Source organism: Gymnoscopelus microlampas, assembly GCF_963454915.1.
Source record: "Gymnoscopelus microlampas genome assembly, chromosome: 16".
NCBI lineage: Eukaryota > Metazoa > Chordata > Actinopteri > Myctophiformes > Myctophidae > Gymnoscopelus > Gymnoscopelus microlampas.
Window position 1 is genome coordinate 41,110,068 of NC_139953.1, and position 17,522 is coordinate 41,127,589.

The 17,522-nt window shown below is 38.6% G+C and overlaps 1 protein-coding gene across 1 annotated transcript; it reads left to right on the forward strand.

Moving 5' to 3' along the window:
* Positions 1-9,986: 9,986 nt before the first annotated feature.
* On the forward strand, positions 9,987-15,168 carry LOC311063722 (CD209 antigen-like protein C). The gene is made up of 7 exons (XM_084083273.1): positions 9,987-10,095; positions 11,773-11,938; positions 13,347-13,457; positions 13,729-13,821; positions 14,327-14,469; positions 14,715-14,818; positions 14,928-15,168. Exons 2-7 carry the CDS (start codon positions 11,773-11,775, stop codon positions 15,049-15,051), a joined length of 741 nt encoding a protein of 246 aa, XP_083939399.1. The 5' UTR covers positions 9,987-10,095; the 3' UTR covers positions 15,052-15,168.
* The last annotated feature ends 2,354 nt before the right edge of the window (positions 15,169-17,522 follow it).

Genomic DNA, 17,522 nt, shown 5'->3' on the forward strand with positions numbered 1-17,522 from the left:
GTTTCAGGACAGCGCTCTATAACAGTGAGAAGGCTTCTCAGAGTTGTTGCTGTGTTTCTGGGAATGCTGTGTCTTATGCTGGTGGTGGGTGTCATCATAGGCCTGGCCGTGCACTGCTGTGAGTATTCATTGTCACAAATGTAACAAAGCTACAAAGACCACTGCAGGTGGAAAGCCATGCCGGAAAGCCAAGAGGTGTAGATTATGATTTACCCCATTTGTGTGTCTGTGTGTGCACAAAGCTAATCTGGGAAACTGCTGGACTGATAATCAAACTATGCATGCACAATTTTTCAAATCAGCCTCATGGCAGCGCTTTACCATGCGGCTTTACATTTTGGCCTACAACTCTTGAACCATAGGTTGTACAATAAAAAAAAAATGTTTCCCGTGATTCCTTGGATCATGATGCAACATCCCATACAGGCCGTGCCCATTTTCACCTAACTAGATTTTCTCCATTTAGCATTTTCTTCAAAACACACTTTTTTCTACTACAGCTATTATCCAATACTCACACAAACCGCTATAATGTTATCACTGTAGTCATGTGAAGTATTTTTCACATATTTCAAATTTCATTCCGATTGACAATACATTTCCTTCCTACATTTGTGGGCGGGGCCTATTTTACAAAAAATGCCCGAAATCATGAACGCATCCTCCGATAATATACAATTTGAATCACACATTGAGGGGCCTCTAAAAATGCAAAGCCAAATGCAATTTCACTTAGACCCAATGGGGGGCACCACAAATGTTACTGGTTGTTGCAGAAACATGATAGTTTTCATCAAATTAGGTACAGATGATCTCCTGAATAATGTGACAATGAGCATCAAACACGGTTTTGACATTATATATTTACATTCCATACCGCCTTGTAATTGAGTTACTAAAGTAAGAGGGACCTATTTCCTACAAACAAAACAAATACAGCATTTATCTTGAATGCAACATCCAAAGTACAATAAAGAAAGTCATAACAAATGATGTGTTACATGTCAATCCATAAATACTGTAATACTATATGGCTCTCGTTTTAATGTCTAGGGCTTATACGGCCTTATGGATTGATGTGTAACTCATTAATGTTACAGCCTTAACTTGTATCATCATACTGTATTGTGAAATGCCAGAACACTAACCATCTGGACAGGAATCTAATACTCTGCTGTGATATAAACCCTTAATACCCTTATTATATGGTTATGGATCTAATCCACGGATTAGACTATAACACATGCTTGTAAAAAATATATAATAATAATTACATTGAGTTTTCTTCTTCTCAAAGTAAAATGTCCAAACAGATGCTTCACCTCATCATATACAGTAGCAACAACAGTGTTTATCATCACCTTTTTTTCACCTTTCTATTGCAGATAATCTAGCCAATAGCCAGTCACTGAACAGTCTGGCCCTGGAGAAAAAGCGGTTTCAGACCAGATATGATAACCTAACCTTGGAGAAAAATCTGTTGGAGACCATCATCAACAATCTGACCCTAGAGAAAAACAAGTTGGACACCATCAACAACAACCTCACCCTGAAGAGAGAATTGTTACAAAGCGAAGTAAACCTGCTAAGCCAGCCAGCAGGTGAGATCTTGTAGATCATAAAACGTTTTGAAGGAACATAAATTTGCGTATTATTATTATTATTTATATTTTAATTATTGTCAGGAATGTAGTGCTAAAAATGTTAAACCTTTCCTCATTGTTGGTTCATCACCATCTCCATGGCTACCTAAAACCATAGCATTCTGTCATTTCTGTCATTTCTTACTCAGGTTTAGTATTTGACTACTATCATTATTATAATTACAATAAGTATTTTATTATCAATTAAGTGAAAATCCATCAATAAACTTCTGATGTTTAGTCAAGTCGTGTCCCAGTGGATGGATGAAGTTTGGAGGCAGCTGTTACTACAGGTCTACTGAAATGAAAACTTGGCAGGAAAGTAGAGAACAATGTCAGAAGACAGGAGCCGATCTGGTGATTGTTAACAATAAAGAAGAACAGGTTAGTGTGTGTGTGTGTGTGTGTGTGTGTGTGTGTGTGTGTGTGTGTGTGTGTGTGTGTGTGTGTGTGTGTGTGTGTGTGTGTGTGTGTGTGTGTGTGTGTGTGTGTGTCCATCATTTACATAGATGCATGTGATGTAATTCCATGATTATAGTAAAAACCTGAATGTACTGGAGAAAATTAATTATGGTTCAAATTTTGACAAATGATCAGGAATACATCAATGGATGGGGATGTGGGAACGATTGGTCTTGGATTGGGCTGAAAAGGAACAATGAAAAATGGACGTGGATAGATGAAACCCCACTCACATCACAGTGAGACATTTTAGAAGTTTTTCAATTCTATCAAAGTCACTGTACAGTATGTGAGTAAATGAGTGGATGTGGTTAAAAATACACTTTGTTTTTTTTTTTAACTCTACAGGTACTGGTCCAGTGGAACACTTGAAAACTATGACTATGGGACTGTGCATAACTGGGACTGTGCATTCTATGGGCACGTGGATGGAAAATTGGTACATGGGTTATGTTCAAACACATACAAGTGGATCTGTGAGAAGTGAAGTTTCTCTTAACTTCATTGATGAAACTGCAGCTCAGAGTTATGGTTTGTGTAGTTAAACGGTAGAATTATAGTAAATTTGTGTTCTTTTTATTAGTTAATTAATTTAATTTGTATTATCACTGAGAAAAAAAGGAAGAAAAAAAAACATTTTACTGTATACAATTACAAATTGCTGTGCCCATAATCACATGAATACAAACCACTAACCATGATAGTTTAGTGTGGTTATTCATTTTGCTTTAAGGACACAGTTAATGTTTACACCATCAATTTGTAACAGAGGAACACATCTGCGAATACTATTCATTGAAAACAGTTGAACAGCATTGTGTCCTCCAAGCACATCATCACCAAGCTAACAGATCTAGGGCTTAAAAGGATCCCTGGCTAATAAGCCAAATATGCCTAAAACACCTTAAATATTGTATCTATTTTAGAAATAGTTAATCTTTTACTGAAGGGGAACAACACCTGTTGCAGGTTGATGACGTAATTTGTCCATGTGTGGTCCAGCCTGATGGAATGTATGGAATGCATAGGTTGATAAAACATATTTTAAATATTGTTTTGATGTTCACATTAACCTTAGGAAGTATTACGTTTTTTTATTAGGACATGCTAATAACATTCCATAGGGCTGGACCACACATGGACATATGACATCATCAACTTGTGACGGGCGTTGTCCCCCTTGAGTAAAATATGAACTAATTCTGAAATAACTAAAATATCTGAGGTGTTTTTAATTTTACATTTTAGTTATAGAGGGCAATTTTAATGTTTTTAGGCATATTTGGCTTATTAGCCAGGGATCCTTTTAACACCCTCATATGCATCTGAAGCCTGGACTTCCTGACAGGAAACCACAGGTCACAATCTACGACTGTGTACAGCACATGTCATTTAATTTAATTTGACTTTTCATCTCTGTCAGGCCAGAAGGCAGAGACACTTTTTTCCCCCCGTCTTTGTGTAGCTCATCTCGGAAACCACTGGACCGATCAGAGTCAAACTTATCATGCACACTGTCAGGAAGAAGGCCATGGAGACACTCCACTCCACAGTTTTAAATCAGCGTCATGGTGACGCCAGATCTTACTCTCAACTCCTTGGTTCATGTCACAACTCCCCATATAGGCCACTAGACTCCCCACTAGATTTTCCACCATTTTGAAATTTCTTCAATCCAATGTGATGAACACAAAATTATCCACTGGTAACCAAAAGGTAACCAAAAGGTTACCAGTGGATTTTAAGTTCTTTATTTAGTAACTCTTCTTTAAAATTGCAACCAATAGTGAAATTGCTGATTGAAAGGGGAGCGTGCTGCAGGTCAGCTAACACCAGGCCAACTACCACAAGCCAGGGCTGGTTCCATTGCAGAAGTGAATGCCCAGCTACCCAGCTACCCAGGGCAGCTAGACACCATCCTGGCCAGGCCCAGGCCTCTGGAGCAGCTCAGCTAACCAGCCAAGGGACGTCCACTCCAGCTACCATCCTAGCCAGGCCCAGGCCTCTGGAGCAGCTCAGCTAACCAGCCAAGCTTCCTACACTCCAGCTACAGTACCATCCAAGCCAGGCCCAGGCCTCTGGAGAAGCTCAGCTAATCAGCAAAGCTACCTCCACTCCAGCTACCACCCGAGCAGGCCTAGACCTTTGGAGAAGCCCATCGAACCCGCCAAGCTACCTCCACTACAGCTACCATCCAAACAAGGCCACGGCCTGTTCAGCTGGAGGTCACCACCAGATAAGCTATACTTAACTTTTAAGATTGCTTTGCTCAGTGTGGCTCGTTTTTAGCCTAGAGCTGAGTAGGCTGGTTGTGGATTTCTAACCCTCTGCTGTTATATAAGTACCATATACTGTAGATCTGCTAAAATTACTCTGAAACAACTCCATGTGGAGGTGAATGAATTGAAGGAGACTATTAGTCTTCTCTCAAATACTATTGATAAAATATCGAATAAACAAGAGGTCATAAATAGCTTGGTTAAAGAGATGGCAAAACTGAAAGCCCGGAATGCTGAACAAAGTGACAGGATTGACACACTGGAAAATAGGGTTGATGAGCTAGAGCAGTACTCGAGACTTAATGATATTATTGTCTCAGGACTGAACTTTAAACCAAAGACCTATGCCAAGGCTGCTGCCCAGGCCATGGGACATGAAATGGAGCCTAGTGAGGAGAGAGTCACAGTGGAGGAGGAGGTGGTGGCGTTTCTCCACTCTAGGAACATTATCATAGACAAAAATACACAAACATTCTACAGAAATGGCCATACTTCAATTGGTTGATAAAATTCATACTGCATTCAATAATAATGAATATGCTTTGGGAATTTTTCTTGACTTATCCAAAGCATTCGACACTGTTAATTATGACATCTTACTTCAAAAGCTGTTACATTATGGATTTGCTGGAATCACTCATACATGGTTTTACAATTATATTCATAACCAACAACAATTTGTTATCATTAATGGAAGGTCATCAGATAGTGCCACTTTAACATGTGGGGTCCCACAGGGATCTATACTAGGCCCACTCTTATTCCTTATTTATATCAATGACTTGGCTTCAGCTTTGTCCTCCTTGTTTCCTGTACTTTTTGCAGATGATAAAAATGTATTTATTTCACATCCTGATTTTTCTGTTCTTATGGTAAAAGCTAATCACGATTTAGATAATATTTCAAAATGGTTAAAATTAAACAAATTATCTCTCAATATAAAATAACCCAATCACTCAGGTTACATCAACAACTTTCCTTGGAGTAATTATCCATGAAAGACTAAGCTGGAAAAGCCACATTAGCCATGTCTGTAAAAAAAATATCTAAATCTGTCCGCATTATTGGCAAATTCCGTAGTTTTGTTCATCATAAGTGTCTCCTAACCCTTTATTATAGTTTAATTTATCTGTATCTTATATATTGCAATATCATTTGGGGAGCTACTTATCCTTAACATCTGAACAAACTCCATATGTTGCAAAAAAGATTCTGCAGGATTGCTACGTGTAGTGATTGGTCTGCGCATTCTGCCCCACTTTTCAAACAACTTAATATTTTATCAATTTTTTATTTACATAAATACCAAACCTGTAACTTTATTTTCAAAATACTGCTTCAGCCAGATTCATTTTCTTTGCCCTGTAAAGCCTTCTTCCAGTTCAACAGTGATGTGCACCATTTTAATACAAGACAGGGAAATCATTTACATCTCCCAAAGTTCCATACTGGTCTGTGTCAATTTTCCATCAGGTATAGGGGGGCTCAGCTATGGAACAGCAATATTAATATCTCATCGAAGGCTGCTTTGCCAAATCATTTTAAATATAAGCTAAAAACCCATTTGATTAATCAAATTTAACAATTCCCAGAGACATCCACTCTTATACCCACTCACACACACTTGCACCTACACCATTTTATACTAAAATGTATTTTCTCTGGTATTCATACTGTGTATCTATTGTTGTATTTTTGTATAATTGTATGTCTGTTGCCATATAATTTATTTTTGGTTTCTATTACTTTGTATTTCTTTCTTGTATTTCTTAAGTGAGGTGAGATTAACCTTATAAACCCGAAAGGGTTTTCTAAATCTCACCTGCTCATCCAACACAATATTATGCTGTTGCTAAAAATGTGTTGTTTTTAAATGTGCAAATAAAAAAATAAAAATAAAAATAAAAAAAACAGTTGCTGTAGAAAAATATGATCGTAAAATAATTATATAATTATTAATAATTTTGTGGGGTCCAAAAATGTTGTGTTTACTTCTGTAAGTTGATGCCGTCATTATGCCTGTTGATCCATGTTAATTGGGGAAGGAACTTTATTCCCTTTAGAGACGCTTGGAGGCAGGCACCATGTTACAATGTAAACTGCATCAGTGCCCAGGGAAATAAGGAACCTTATGCAACAGATGTGTTGTCATGTGGAGTAGAATGTGGCTCAATGTTGTGTATAGCATCTTTAATACACCATCAAGGATGCCAAAAAGAACAGATCTTAGCTTATAACAGTTATTTTTGGCAAACAACACAAAATTAGAGGGTGTCAACTAGTACACTGTGGTCAAAGGGCCAACAAAACAACAACATACAATACAATGATATGATTAGGCTACTATAAAAATAGTATATGTATTATTTGTTAGACTCTTATCAGAGTATAGAAGATAATGTTACAACCTACAGAGAAATAAATATACTGGCTCATAGGAAATAATATTTATACAATTAGCGATTTCATCCACATTTTGAAGTAACTACTGTATATGGAAATAAAAAAGCATAATCCTAATGCAACATCCTCAAGGAGGGAGAGCAGCTATAAGAGGCTCTAGAGAGGAAGAAAGAGCAAGAGAGAGAGATTCAGTATGAGCTTCTGGATGTATTGTCTTATCAGAGCAGATAATTCAAAGCAATCTTTGATCAACATTCCCACTTCATCTGTGTGAGTTAGAAATCTGTTGGATGGCACAAAACATCAGAGTTGAGGTACTGTAGGATTAGCAGCTTTACGAAACTGTCCAGCAATATGTGATTAACAACATTCTTTTGTTGGTGTTCTATGATGAGGTCCAGTCCAGATCCCGCCTAACATAAATTCAGATTCTGTCCATACAGGACACATCTGTCCTGCTAGTTACGCTGGCTACAGTGCACCGTACACTCTCTCTCTCCGACACACTCCAAACACTCAATAAGTCAGTGATTCTCAACCTTGTCAGGCCGTGACCGTGAACCCCCCAAAATAATCATATTTGAGTTCAGCCATTAGATTTAGTTTGACTCGGCTATTATCACAATATTATTGTGATAATAGCCGATCTACAAGCTTGTAGATCAGCTATTTTGCCTCTTTCTTATATTATTTGACAATTTGGCCAATGTTTGACCAGTTATAATATAGTGTAGTCTGTAGATTACTTTTGAAGCAGTAAATGTATTTTTCCCCTCATTTTGTTTAGTTATTAAAAAGGTCTTAAATGTCCCAAAAATGTCACTTTGCTGTCATCTGGGGACCCCCCAAAAATCATGTGGGGACCCCCCTGCGGGTCCCGATCCACAGGTTGAGAACCACAGCTATAAGTCTTAGGTCTTTACTATCACTAGACTAAAGCATCATCATTTTGGGTAGGGCTGCAACTATCAATTATCTTATTAGCGATTATTCAATCAATTACTTTGTTGATTAATCGAATAATGCTTGCTAATTTTTTATACATCGATTAATCTATTTTTGTATAGACCAAATCCATTGGTCTGATTAACCACTTCGGCCATATTTTATACTTTGTTGTAGTAGGTGTCATGCAAAAATAGGGACACCTGTGACCTTGTAGATCTGTTATTTTCGATATTTTGAAAATCGATTACCGATTCGTACTGTTGCACCCAGGCCTGGAATTTCATCATTTTAGGGTCAAGGCCACTTGGCCTGACTCTTGTAAATGTTTTGCATTGTTACGCATTAGAAGGACAATATCAGTCACCAGAACCAAGGACGGGTGATTTCCATGTCTAAAATGGTTAAAATGGAGTTTGAAGTTGCAATGGGTTTGTATAAGGGGGCGGTCTGGTAAAATTAATATCAAATATCAAAATACTGAATCAAGCATTCAATATGCACTGAAAGCCTTATTTGTGTAATTCAATTAAATCTCTTATGTGGTGAAACGCAAAAGCCTGAGTAGACGTTAAAATAACCCCAAACATGTTTGAAAGTGAAATATCCCTTTAAGCTATATTTAAGTACAAATAGCAAAAACAGCCCATCTACAAGTTCACTGAGCTTGTAGATTAGCTATTTTCAATATTTGTGAATACGGTAATGGCAAATCTCGAAAATGTGCCCAAAATAGGGACACCAGGCTTAATGTGCATTTTTTATTAAATTGATAAATTGTATTATCAAACATATACAGTATATGAAACACATCAGACAGTCAATGCACACACACACATGCTATTTTGGTTTTGTTTCATACTCAGATTTATCGTTGTATGATTTTATTTATTTAGTTAATTATTTGAGTAATGTATGCACACAACATGTTTTGGTTATAGTCTTTACGTTTCAAATATATGTTGCTTTCTACAAGTATTACATATAGAGGTGGTGTAGGTCACATCCTTTTGAATACAGCTAATTCAATGCATTAGTGTCTGACAATCTTCTGTCTTGTGTTGTTTCCGTTAGTAGGCTATACTCAGCCCTATTCTGTGGTTACGGATGTACTGTTGTGTGTTTTCTTGTTTCCTGTCCCCCTCCCTCTTACAGCTGCAGTGAGTGACTCATCACACCACTGTGTAACAATTAATGTCTTAGCAACAACTTCACTAACGCTTAAATAAATTACTAGAGACATTCCTTAAGTTTAAGTTTTATTAAAGTTTGAAGTGGTGTCCATATGTGGGCATGATATACGTTTTTGACGCCCACCGTCTATCATCCACCGTCGCCCCACTAGGCAATTTTAATAGCCTAAAATGCTAGATTTAAACCAGGGTTGTCAAATTCACGGCACTGGGGCCAAATGCGGCCACCAAATACATGATATTATGATTTCCAGAAATATAAAAACATACCCCCCCCCCCCTCCCTCTCTCTCTCTCTCTCTCTCTCTCTCTCTCTCTCTCTCTCTCTCTCTCTCTCTCTCTCTCTCTCTCTCTCTCTCTCTCTCTCTCTCTCTCTCTCTCTCTCTCTCTCTCTCTCTCTCTCTCTCTCTCTCTCTCTCTCTCTCTCTCTCTCTCTCTCTCTCTCTCTCTCTCTCTCTCTCTCTCTCTCTCTCTCTCTCTCTCTCTCTCTCTCTCTCTCTCTCTCTCCGTTGTTTGCTTTTTAACTTTTTTAATAGATTTTATGAAGCATCGAGTGTCATATTATTGTGATTGATATTTTCTGAATATTATATTATTACAATATATATTGTTCATGGGATCACTTCAATAAAAAAAGACATTGATTGCTGAAAGTAGGCCTGCATAAAACAATTTGTGTTTTTTTTCTCATTGGTTCTTTATTTGTTTTACAAAGTTTCCCTTACTAAATAAGATTTTGAGTTGTTCTACTTTGAAATGGTTAATTCAGGCTCCTTAAACAAAAAATGGCATAATTTTTTTTCACATCTCATACTGTACCAAATGTCTTGTGACAGCTGGGTGTAAGTGAACACACGCAAGTGTACATGCACGTCCCCGCAACTGGTCTGGTCCTCAACAGCTTAACCTCACACGCACATCCTGTGGTAAAGAGTTTATTGGTTGTTCTGCACTGTGGGTATTTGTGTGTACATGCACTGTGTGTATTTGTGTGGAATGCACTGCGTATGTTTGTGTACATGCACCTGCATGCATGCATAGTGGTTCACAAGTGTGTCTAAAACGACGTGCTTTGGTGGGCTTAACGTCACACTAGAACAGACAGCAGCTCGGAGTCTATTCTGCAACAGTGAAGACCAATGTAGGACAACACAGATACTTTTGGACAAAGTGAGTAAAGCATCTGTTCATTTGTAACAATTAAGGAGGATGTCTGTGATTTTTGTCAGACATGATTTGGTTCTAGACAACCGTCCGATCGGCGCCAGCACCTGTCGGCCAGACAGTTCTCGAGATATGTGAATAACAGACGGGCGTACAGAGATACATACACTGCATAGATTTGTGCATTCATTGCAAGATATAACTTTTTTTTCTTCTCTTTTTTTGGGTCAATTTTCTAGATGGACACACACAGTGTTCTTGGCTATTTGCATTTCCGTTGTTCTTTCTCATAAAAAACATTTCCGAATGACACACAACGGTCATGAAATTGAAATTATGCATGTTAATTGAGTGGTATATAGTCCCAAAGGTGGTGGCCAAGGAAATCTCCAGTTATCATGTCAATTGTGATTGTATTGTGACGTGAATTGTGATCCACAAGGGACTAAGGAAGTTGTGCAGGAATACCGGGTGGTCTCAAAATCAATTTGGGATTCACAAGAGCAACATAAAATAATGTGTACTTATTATACAGTACGTACTTGTTTTGTGTGGGCATGGTGAATGAGCCAAATAAACAATTGATCGATGCTCTGAAGGCATTGGAGTTTGAGGCAGTGCATCACATCCCCCAGATTATAGGATTGATAGACAGGTTGCATATTCCCTCTGACCCTCTCGTCTCGGACCCAGGGCTATAGGAAGTGTGTATATGAAATGCATCTGGAAAGCTCCAACTGCTCAATTGTATACCTACTATATCAGGCATGCAGGTGTGATCGCATTTGCACAAGGCTCTCGTTAGAGGCCATGTGGTATGCACCCTAACCAGTGGTGTAAGGTAACATGTACTTAACTACTGTACTTAAGTGCACTTTTGAGGATTTTTTACTTTACTCGAGTATTTCCCATTTTCAATACTTTTCCTTCTACTCCACTACATCTCAGAGGCAAATATTATACTTTTACTCCACTACAATTATTTGACAGCTTTAGTTACTAGTTACTTTGCAGAGTTTGATTGTTATCACAAAACATACATTAACCACTTCAGCCTAATACTGTATATATTTCTGCCATTTGAAAATAGCCGATCTACAAGCTCACAATGCGTCGCATCTTGCTTCTAGATCTGCTATTTTCAACAGATTTTTATACATTTTGAACTTGTGAAATGGGACATTCTGCACAATGAGTACTTTTACTTTTGGTACTTTAAGTATATTTTGATACCAATACTTTTGTACTTTTACTCTAGTAAATCTTTAATACCTTACTTTTACTAGTAACTTTTTCTGTTCTTCTTGAAAAATGAAAATGAAAAAGTTTGAGAACCAATGCTGTATGCTTTCTGCTGTTTCTTCTGCGTCACTACAGGAGGATGTGTGTGGTTTCATAACCATGCTTAGTTTTTTTCTCCTCCCGTAATCAGCAAAGAGCCAATCGGAGTAGTGGCAGGTCTTCTAAGAATGCAACATGAAACAATGCTGTATGTCAGGCACATCTGTGCCACCAATTAAAATGTTTATACGTGACAGATATTTGGACATATTCAGAACAAAATATTGTATATTGATATTGTATATCATGTCATGCATAATAGATCATAGATCTATTATACATTAGATCTAAATATATTAACATACACTGTACCAATTACCTTTTCTTGTGTCATTGCTTAAGATGTCTACAAATATTTCTGGCAAGCGAGTCGGAGCACAACGTGCAAGGTACGATGGAGGAGTCAGGGAGGAGAGGCAGGAGGAGAGAGGAGAGGAGGAGGTGAATGTGGTGTCAGACAGTATCACAGACCAAGGCTCTGGCTCACAGGGGGCTACAGGAGATCAAGGTACACACTGACACAGTTTCTCTCTTTTCATGTCATTATGCTACAGCAGCTTGTCACCCAGTATTTAAAATAATAGTTACCAATGGTTACGAGAGACATGAATTAGTCCCAACGTTGGTTTGTGCCAATTAAAAATGTTTTTGCATCGTGGCTATGAGCTGTATGACTTGCTTTTTTTTTCTCACCGACGTCCGTGGTGACTCTTCGCAACACCGCTGTGCGCTCCTTTTCTGTGTAAGTTTCGCAAGGGACATGAAAGCAGAAACATTATGAACGTTGGAGCTGGTTCTGCCTTGTGTTTTATTTCTCCTCTAATTTCATAATGTGACATTTTTGAGACCGTCACAATTGCATGTTGAAAGGTGAAAACATGTTCACATAATATGAACTTTTCTGCATAAATTGAAGATAAAGAGGCAGAAGGAGCGAGTGCATTTTCCGGCAGCGGAAGCTGTTGCGGAACTGCCGGCGGAGGAGTGGCAGCTGCCGGCGGTGACTGCCGGCAGCGGAGCACCGGGCTGCCGGCGAAGAAGTGGCAGCTGCCGGCGTCGGACCGGAAGTTGCCGCCAGTGGAGCAGCAGTTACCGGTGGTGGAGCGGCAGCGCGGAATCAGTAGGACTGTAGCCTACTAATTCTTGTAATAAAATAATTGGGAAGGTTAGGTTTAGACATAGTTTTGCTGAGGTTAGGGTTAGGGGTTAGGGTTAGGTTTAGGCATAGTTTTACTGATGTTAGGGTTAGGTTTAGGCATAGTTTTACTGAGGTTAGGGTTAGGGGTTAGGGTTAGGTTTAGGTATAGTTTTACTGAGGTTAGGGTTAGGGGTTAGGTATAGTTTTACTGAGGTTAGGGTTAGGTTCAGGCATAGTTTTACTGAGGTTAGGGTTAGGTTTAGGCATAGTTTTACTGAGGTTAGGGTTAGGTTTAGGCATAGTTTTACTGAGGTTAGGGTTAGGTTTAGGCATAGTTTTACTGAGGTTAGGGTTAGGTATAGTTTTACTGATGTTAGGGTTAGGTTTAGGCATAGTTTTACTGAGGTTAGGGTTAGGTTTAGGTATAGTTTTACTGATGTTAGGGTTAGGTTTAGTCATAGTTTTACTGAGGTTAGGGTTTAGGTATGGTTTTACTGAGGTTAGGGTTAGGTTTAGGCATAGTTTTACTGCTGCTCCGCCACTGCCACTCTGCCGCTGCCGCCCCGCCTCCCCGGCACCTTCCTTTCCGCCGCCGGCATCCCGCCGCTCTCCCACCGGCAGCCCGCCGCCGGCAGCTTCTGCTGCCGGAAAATGCACTCGCTGTCCCTCGAAAGAGGATCTGAATCAAAATCACTTAACTATATAATATTCACTCTGAGTTCTTTGAAATGAAACATTGAAGCTGATCATAATAAAGTTGAACTCTAATATCCTCCAGTTGTCCGGAGGGCCATCACCATTGAGAGAGACATCTTCAGAGCAGCTGCAGTGTGTCTAACTCTGCTGTGTGTTCTAGCAGTAGTGAGAACCACAGGCTTGGCCATGGACTGTGAGTATTGGCTAGTCAAAGGCTAAATTCATGCACTTACAACGATAAAATGATACTTGTGTCTCACACAAGAACTCTATCATGCTTTACTTTTGATAGTTTGTGTGTGTTCCCTATTACTGTATTATACTGTACATGTTAAAACCTGCTGTAGTCACATAAAAACACACTGATGAGTTTTCTTCTTCTCAAAGCTCATTTTCCACACAGTTAATCTCATCATGAACTGTAGTAACAACTGTGTTTATCATCACCATTTAATCCTTTCCAGATCATTCCAACAATAACCAGTTAATGATCAACCTGACCCTGCAGAGAGACCAGTTGCAAAGTGAAGTAAACCAGCTGAAGAGAGAGACAACAGGTGAGAGAGGTCGCCTTTTTGAAGTGATATTAATTAGTATTATTAATGTCAGGGATGTAGTGTTAAACATATCGGTAAACTCATGTTTTTTCACCACTGTCATAGAACCATAATGTAATATTTGTTTTAATTTAGTGCAGTATTTAAATGTAAATGTAGATATACATGGAATCTCCCACTATAGCATCAATCAATGACTCTACAAACTTAAAAAGGCTCTCAGACCATAGTCATAGAAACACACACATACAGTACACACGCACGCACGCACGCACGCACGCACGCACGCACGCACACCGGGTTATCCATAACAGTCAAATATAATTTCGTTAGAAAACCTAAAACCACATCATTCTGCCAACATTACTCAGGTATAGTATTAGACTTCTATCATTATTATAATGAATGCACTATCTGATAATCAATTCTAACACATACAGTATGTGTTAGGAATGATTATAAGTGCATTGAAAATTCATCAATAAAACTTTGGTTTGATGTGTAGTCAAGTCATGTCCCTGTGGATGGCTGAAGTTTGGATCCAGCTGTTACTACAGATCTACTGAAACGAAAACTTGGGAGGACAGTAGAGAACAATGCCAGAAGACAGGAGCAGATCTGGTGATTGTTAACAATAAAGAAGAACAGGTTAGTTTTGTGTGTGTGTGTGTGTGTGTGTGTGCGTGTGCGTGTGCGTGTGCGTGTGCGTGTGCGTGTGCGTGTGCGTGTGCGTGTACGTGTGCGCGCGTGCGTGCGTGCACACACACACACATTTGTGTCCATTTACATAGACGATATGTGATGTAATTCCATGATTATAATAAATAACTATAGTAAAAACCTGAATGTATTGGGGAAAATTAATTATAGTTCAAATATTGACAAATGATCAGGAATTCATCAGAGGATGGGGAAGTGACAACGATTGGTATTGGATTGGTCTTAAAAGGAACGATGGAAAATGGACGTGGGTTGATGAAACACCAATGACAACACAGTGAGACAGTTTTGAAGTTTTTCAATTGTATTTCTATCAAAGTCACTGTACAGTATATGAGCAAATGAGTGGATGTGGTTAAAAATACATTATGTTGTTTACTCTGCAGGTACTGGTCCAGTGGAGCACTTGAAAACTATAACGATGAAAACTGTGCATACAATGGACGCTGGGGTAGGGATTGGGGACATGCGTCCTGTTCAAACCTTGTAAAGTGGATCTGTGAGAAGTGAAGTTTCTATTAACTTCATTGATGAGCCTGCAGCTCAGTGTTCTGCTTTGTGAAGTTAAACAGTAAAATTAGTAAGGAAACTGAGGGGGGGGGGGGGGGGGGTGGCATTGTATTATCACTGAGAAAAAATAAAGAAAAACATTTTACTGTACAAAATGACAAACTGTTGTACCCATAATCACATGAATACAAACCACCAACCATTATGGTTAAGTGTGGTTATTAATTTTGCTTTAACCCCACATGAACAGCTTTACCTTAAAGGTATGGCAAGTGATATTTTTTGGTTAAAATAAAAAGTATTTTGTTAAAAGGTTAAAGCACTGTATTCTGATAGTAATCATTGCTATAGTGTGTGTTCAGTAACAGGAGTCTCCCCGTCTCTCCAGCTCTTTAATAAACAGAAATACATTTTCCGGTAGGTGTCAAAATCTCAGCCAATCAGGAGAAAGTACACATTTTAAGCTTCATTTTTATAGTGTTCCAGTACCAATTTTGCCTACTCATTTCTTAGTGTGATCACTTCCAATTTCACTTGTTTAATCTCCTGATTGAGTTCTCTATCCTGATTGGATAAAATTGGAAATGAAACTGAAACTGAAACAAAAATGTTTTATAAAGAGCTGGAGAGACAAGGAGACTCCTTTTACTGAACAAACACTCTATAGCAATGAGTACTATCAGAATATAGAGCTATTTAACACTTATTTTAACCAAAGAAAATCACTTACCCTACCTTTAATGTTACACCATCAATTTGGAACAGAGGAACACATCTGCGAATGCTGTTCATTGACAACAGTTCAACATTCAACACCATTGTGTCCTCCAAGCACATCACCAAGCTAAGAGATCTGGGACTCAACACCCTCATATGCACCTTGTAATAGCAATGTTAGAATGCCAATCTGTTCAAGATCATTTCTGTTTATTGTATTCAAACCATAGCTCCTTGACTGCAGCTGTCAAATCTAACTGCTTACTTCCCCCAGGACTGAACTCCTACTCTCTGTCTGTCTGTCAGCATAATCTGTTTTAGTATGGATGTACATGGACATTCTTAACTGAACTAGTCAGCATTACTGTACCTTTACTTAGTATAGCCTGTTTATATTCATCTCCGTTTAGGGAGGGCATCTCTCGGTATAAGAGCTGTCCAAAATGACACCTCAGGAGTCTTCTTCCCCAAGGGGCTGTTGGTCATGCCAGGAGGCCTGACTATACTGATGTATAAATGCTGTTTCTCTGTTTGAATATTCTTCAATAAATTGTCAACACTTCATCCTGACTGGATATTCATATTTTCCATAATAACCTGAATCCTGGACTTCCTGACAAACCTGAGGCAAACCACAGGTCACAATCTACGACTGTGTACAGTACATGCAATTTCATTTAATTTGACTTTTCATCTCTATCAGGCCAGAAGGCGGAGATAACATTTTTTTCCAGAGCACTGCTGCTCTGGATATCTGAAGGCTCATGGCCAAAACGTGTAAGCCTACTCGAAGTACTTTGTCCTCCATTGATTTGAAATTTTGGATGTGCTACCTTTTGGTGAATTTTTTCAATTCCTACTTTTTAGGTGTATATGACATCTTTAATACGGCATTACATGAGGATGTCACTTGCCAAGAAGAACCGATCTACAAGCTAACAACACATCTTAAGCTTGTATATCAGTTCTTTTTGGCAAGCAACACAAAATCAGACGTAGTTCGTCAACTAGTACAGTGGATCCCCCCAAATCATTTTGGGGGGTTCCCAGATGATTAGCTTAATGTGCAACATTATTTCTCACTCAACAGTAAACAAACCAACATACAGTATACGTGTATATACAGGGTATCCGCACATTTATAAAGTTACAATTGTATTACCTTTTTAATACCAAATTGGCCAAATTGTCAAATGTTACGTAAGAAATAGGTAAACATTGTGAAAATAGTCGATCTACAAGCTCACAACGTCCCACAGTACAATATTTATCTGTGGAAATGAGTCAAACTAAATGTAATGCCTACAATTCCAAGTGCTTGTCAGGGTGGGGGGGTCCCCAGTTCAAATATGATTATTTTGGGGGGTCAAGGCCTGAACAGTTTGGGAACCCTTGAACTAGTAAACTGTGGCCAAAGGGCCAACAAAACAACAACATAAAATACAATAATATGACTACGCTACTATATAAACAGTTTATATTTATTATCTTTTCTACTTTTATACTTATCTTACATACTGGCTCATATAATATTTATACAATTTGCTATTTCTCCACATTTTGAAGTAACTACTGTATATAGAAATACAAAAGTATAATCCTAAAGCAACATCCTCAAGGTTGGAGAGCAGCTATAAGAGGCTCTAGAGAGGAAGAAAGAGCAAGAGAGAGAGATTCAGTATGAGCTTCTGGCTGTATTGTCTTATAGAGAGCAAACAGTTCAAAGCAATCTTTGATCAACATTCCCAGTTCAT

Excerpts from the sequence above, each read along its gene's own strand:
- LOC311063722 (XM_084083273.1), top strand. The coding sequence starts at position 11,773 with ATGTCTACAAATATTTCTGGCAAGCGAGTCGGAGCACAACGTGCAAGG. Across the intron at positions 11,939-13,346 it reads GGGGGCTACAGGAGATCAAG|TTGTCCGGAGGGCCATCACC; the intron begins GTACACACTGAC and ends AATATCCTCCAG. Across the intron at positions 14,819-14,927 it reads GAAACACCAATGACAACACA|GTACTGGTCCAGTGGAGCAC; the intron begins GTGAGACAGTTT and ends TTTACTCTGCAG.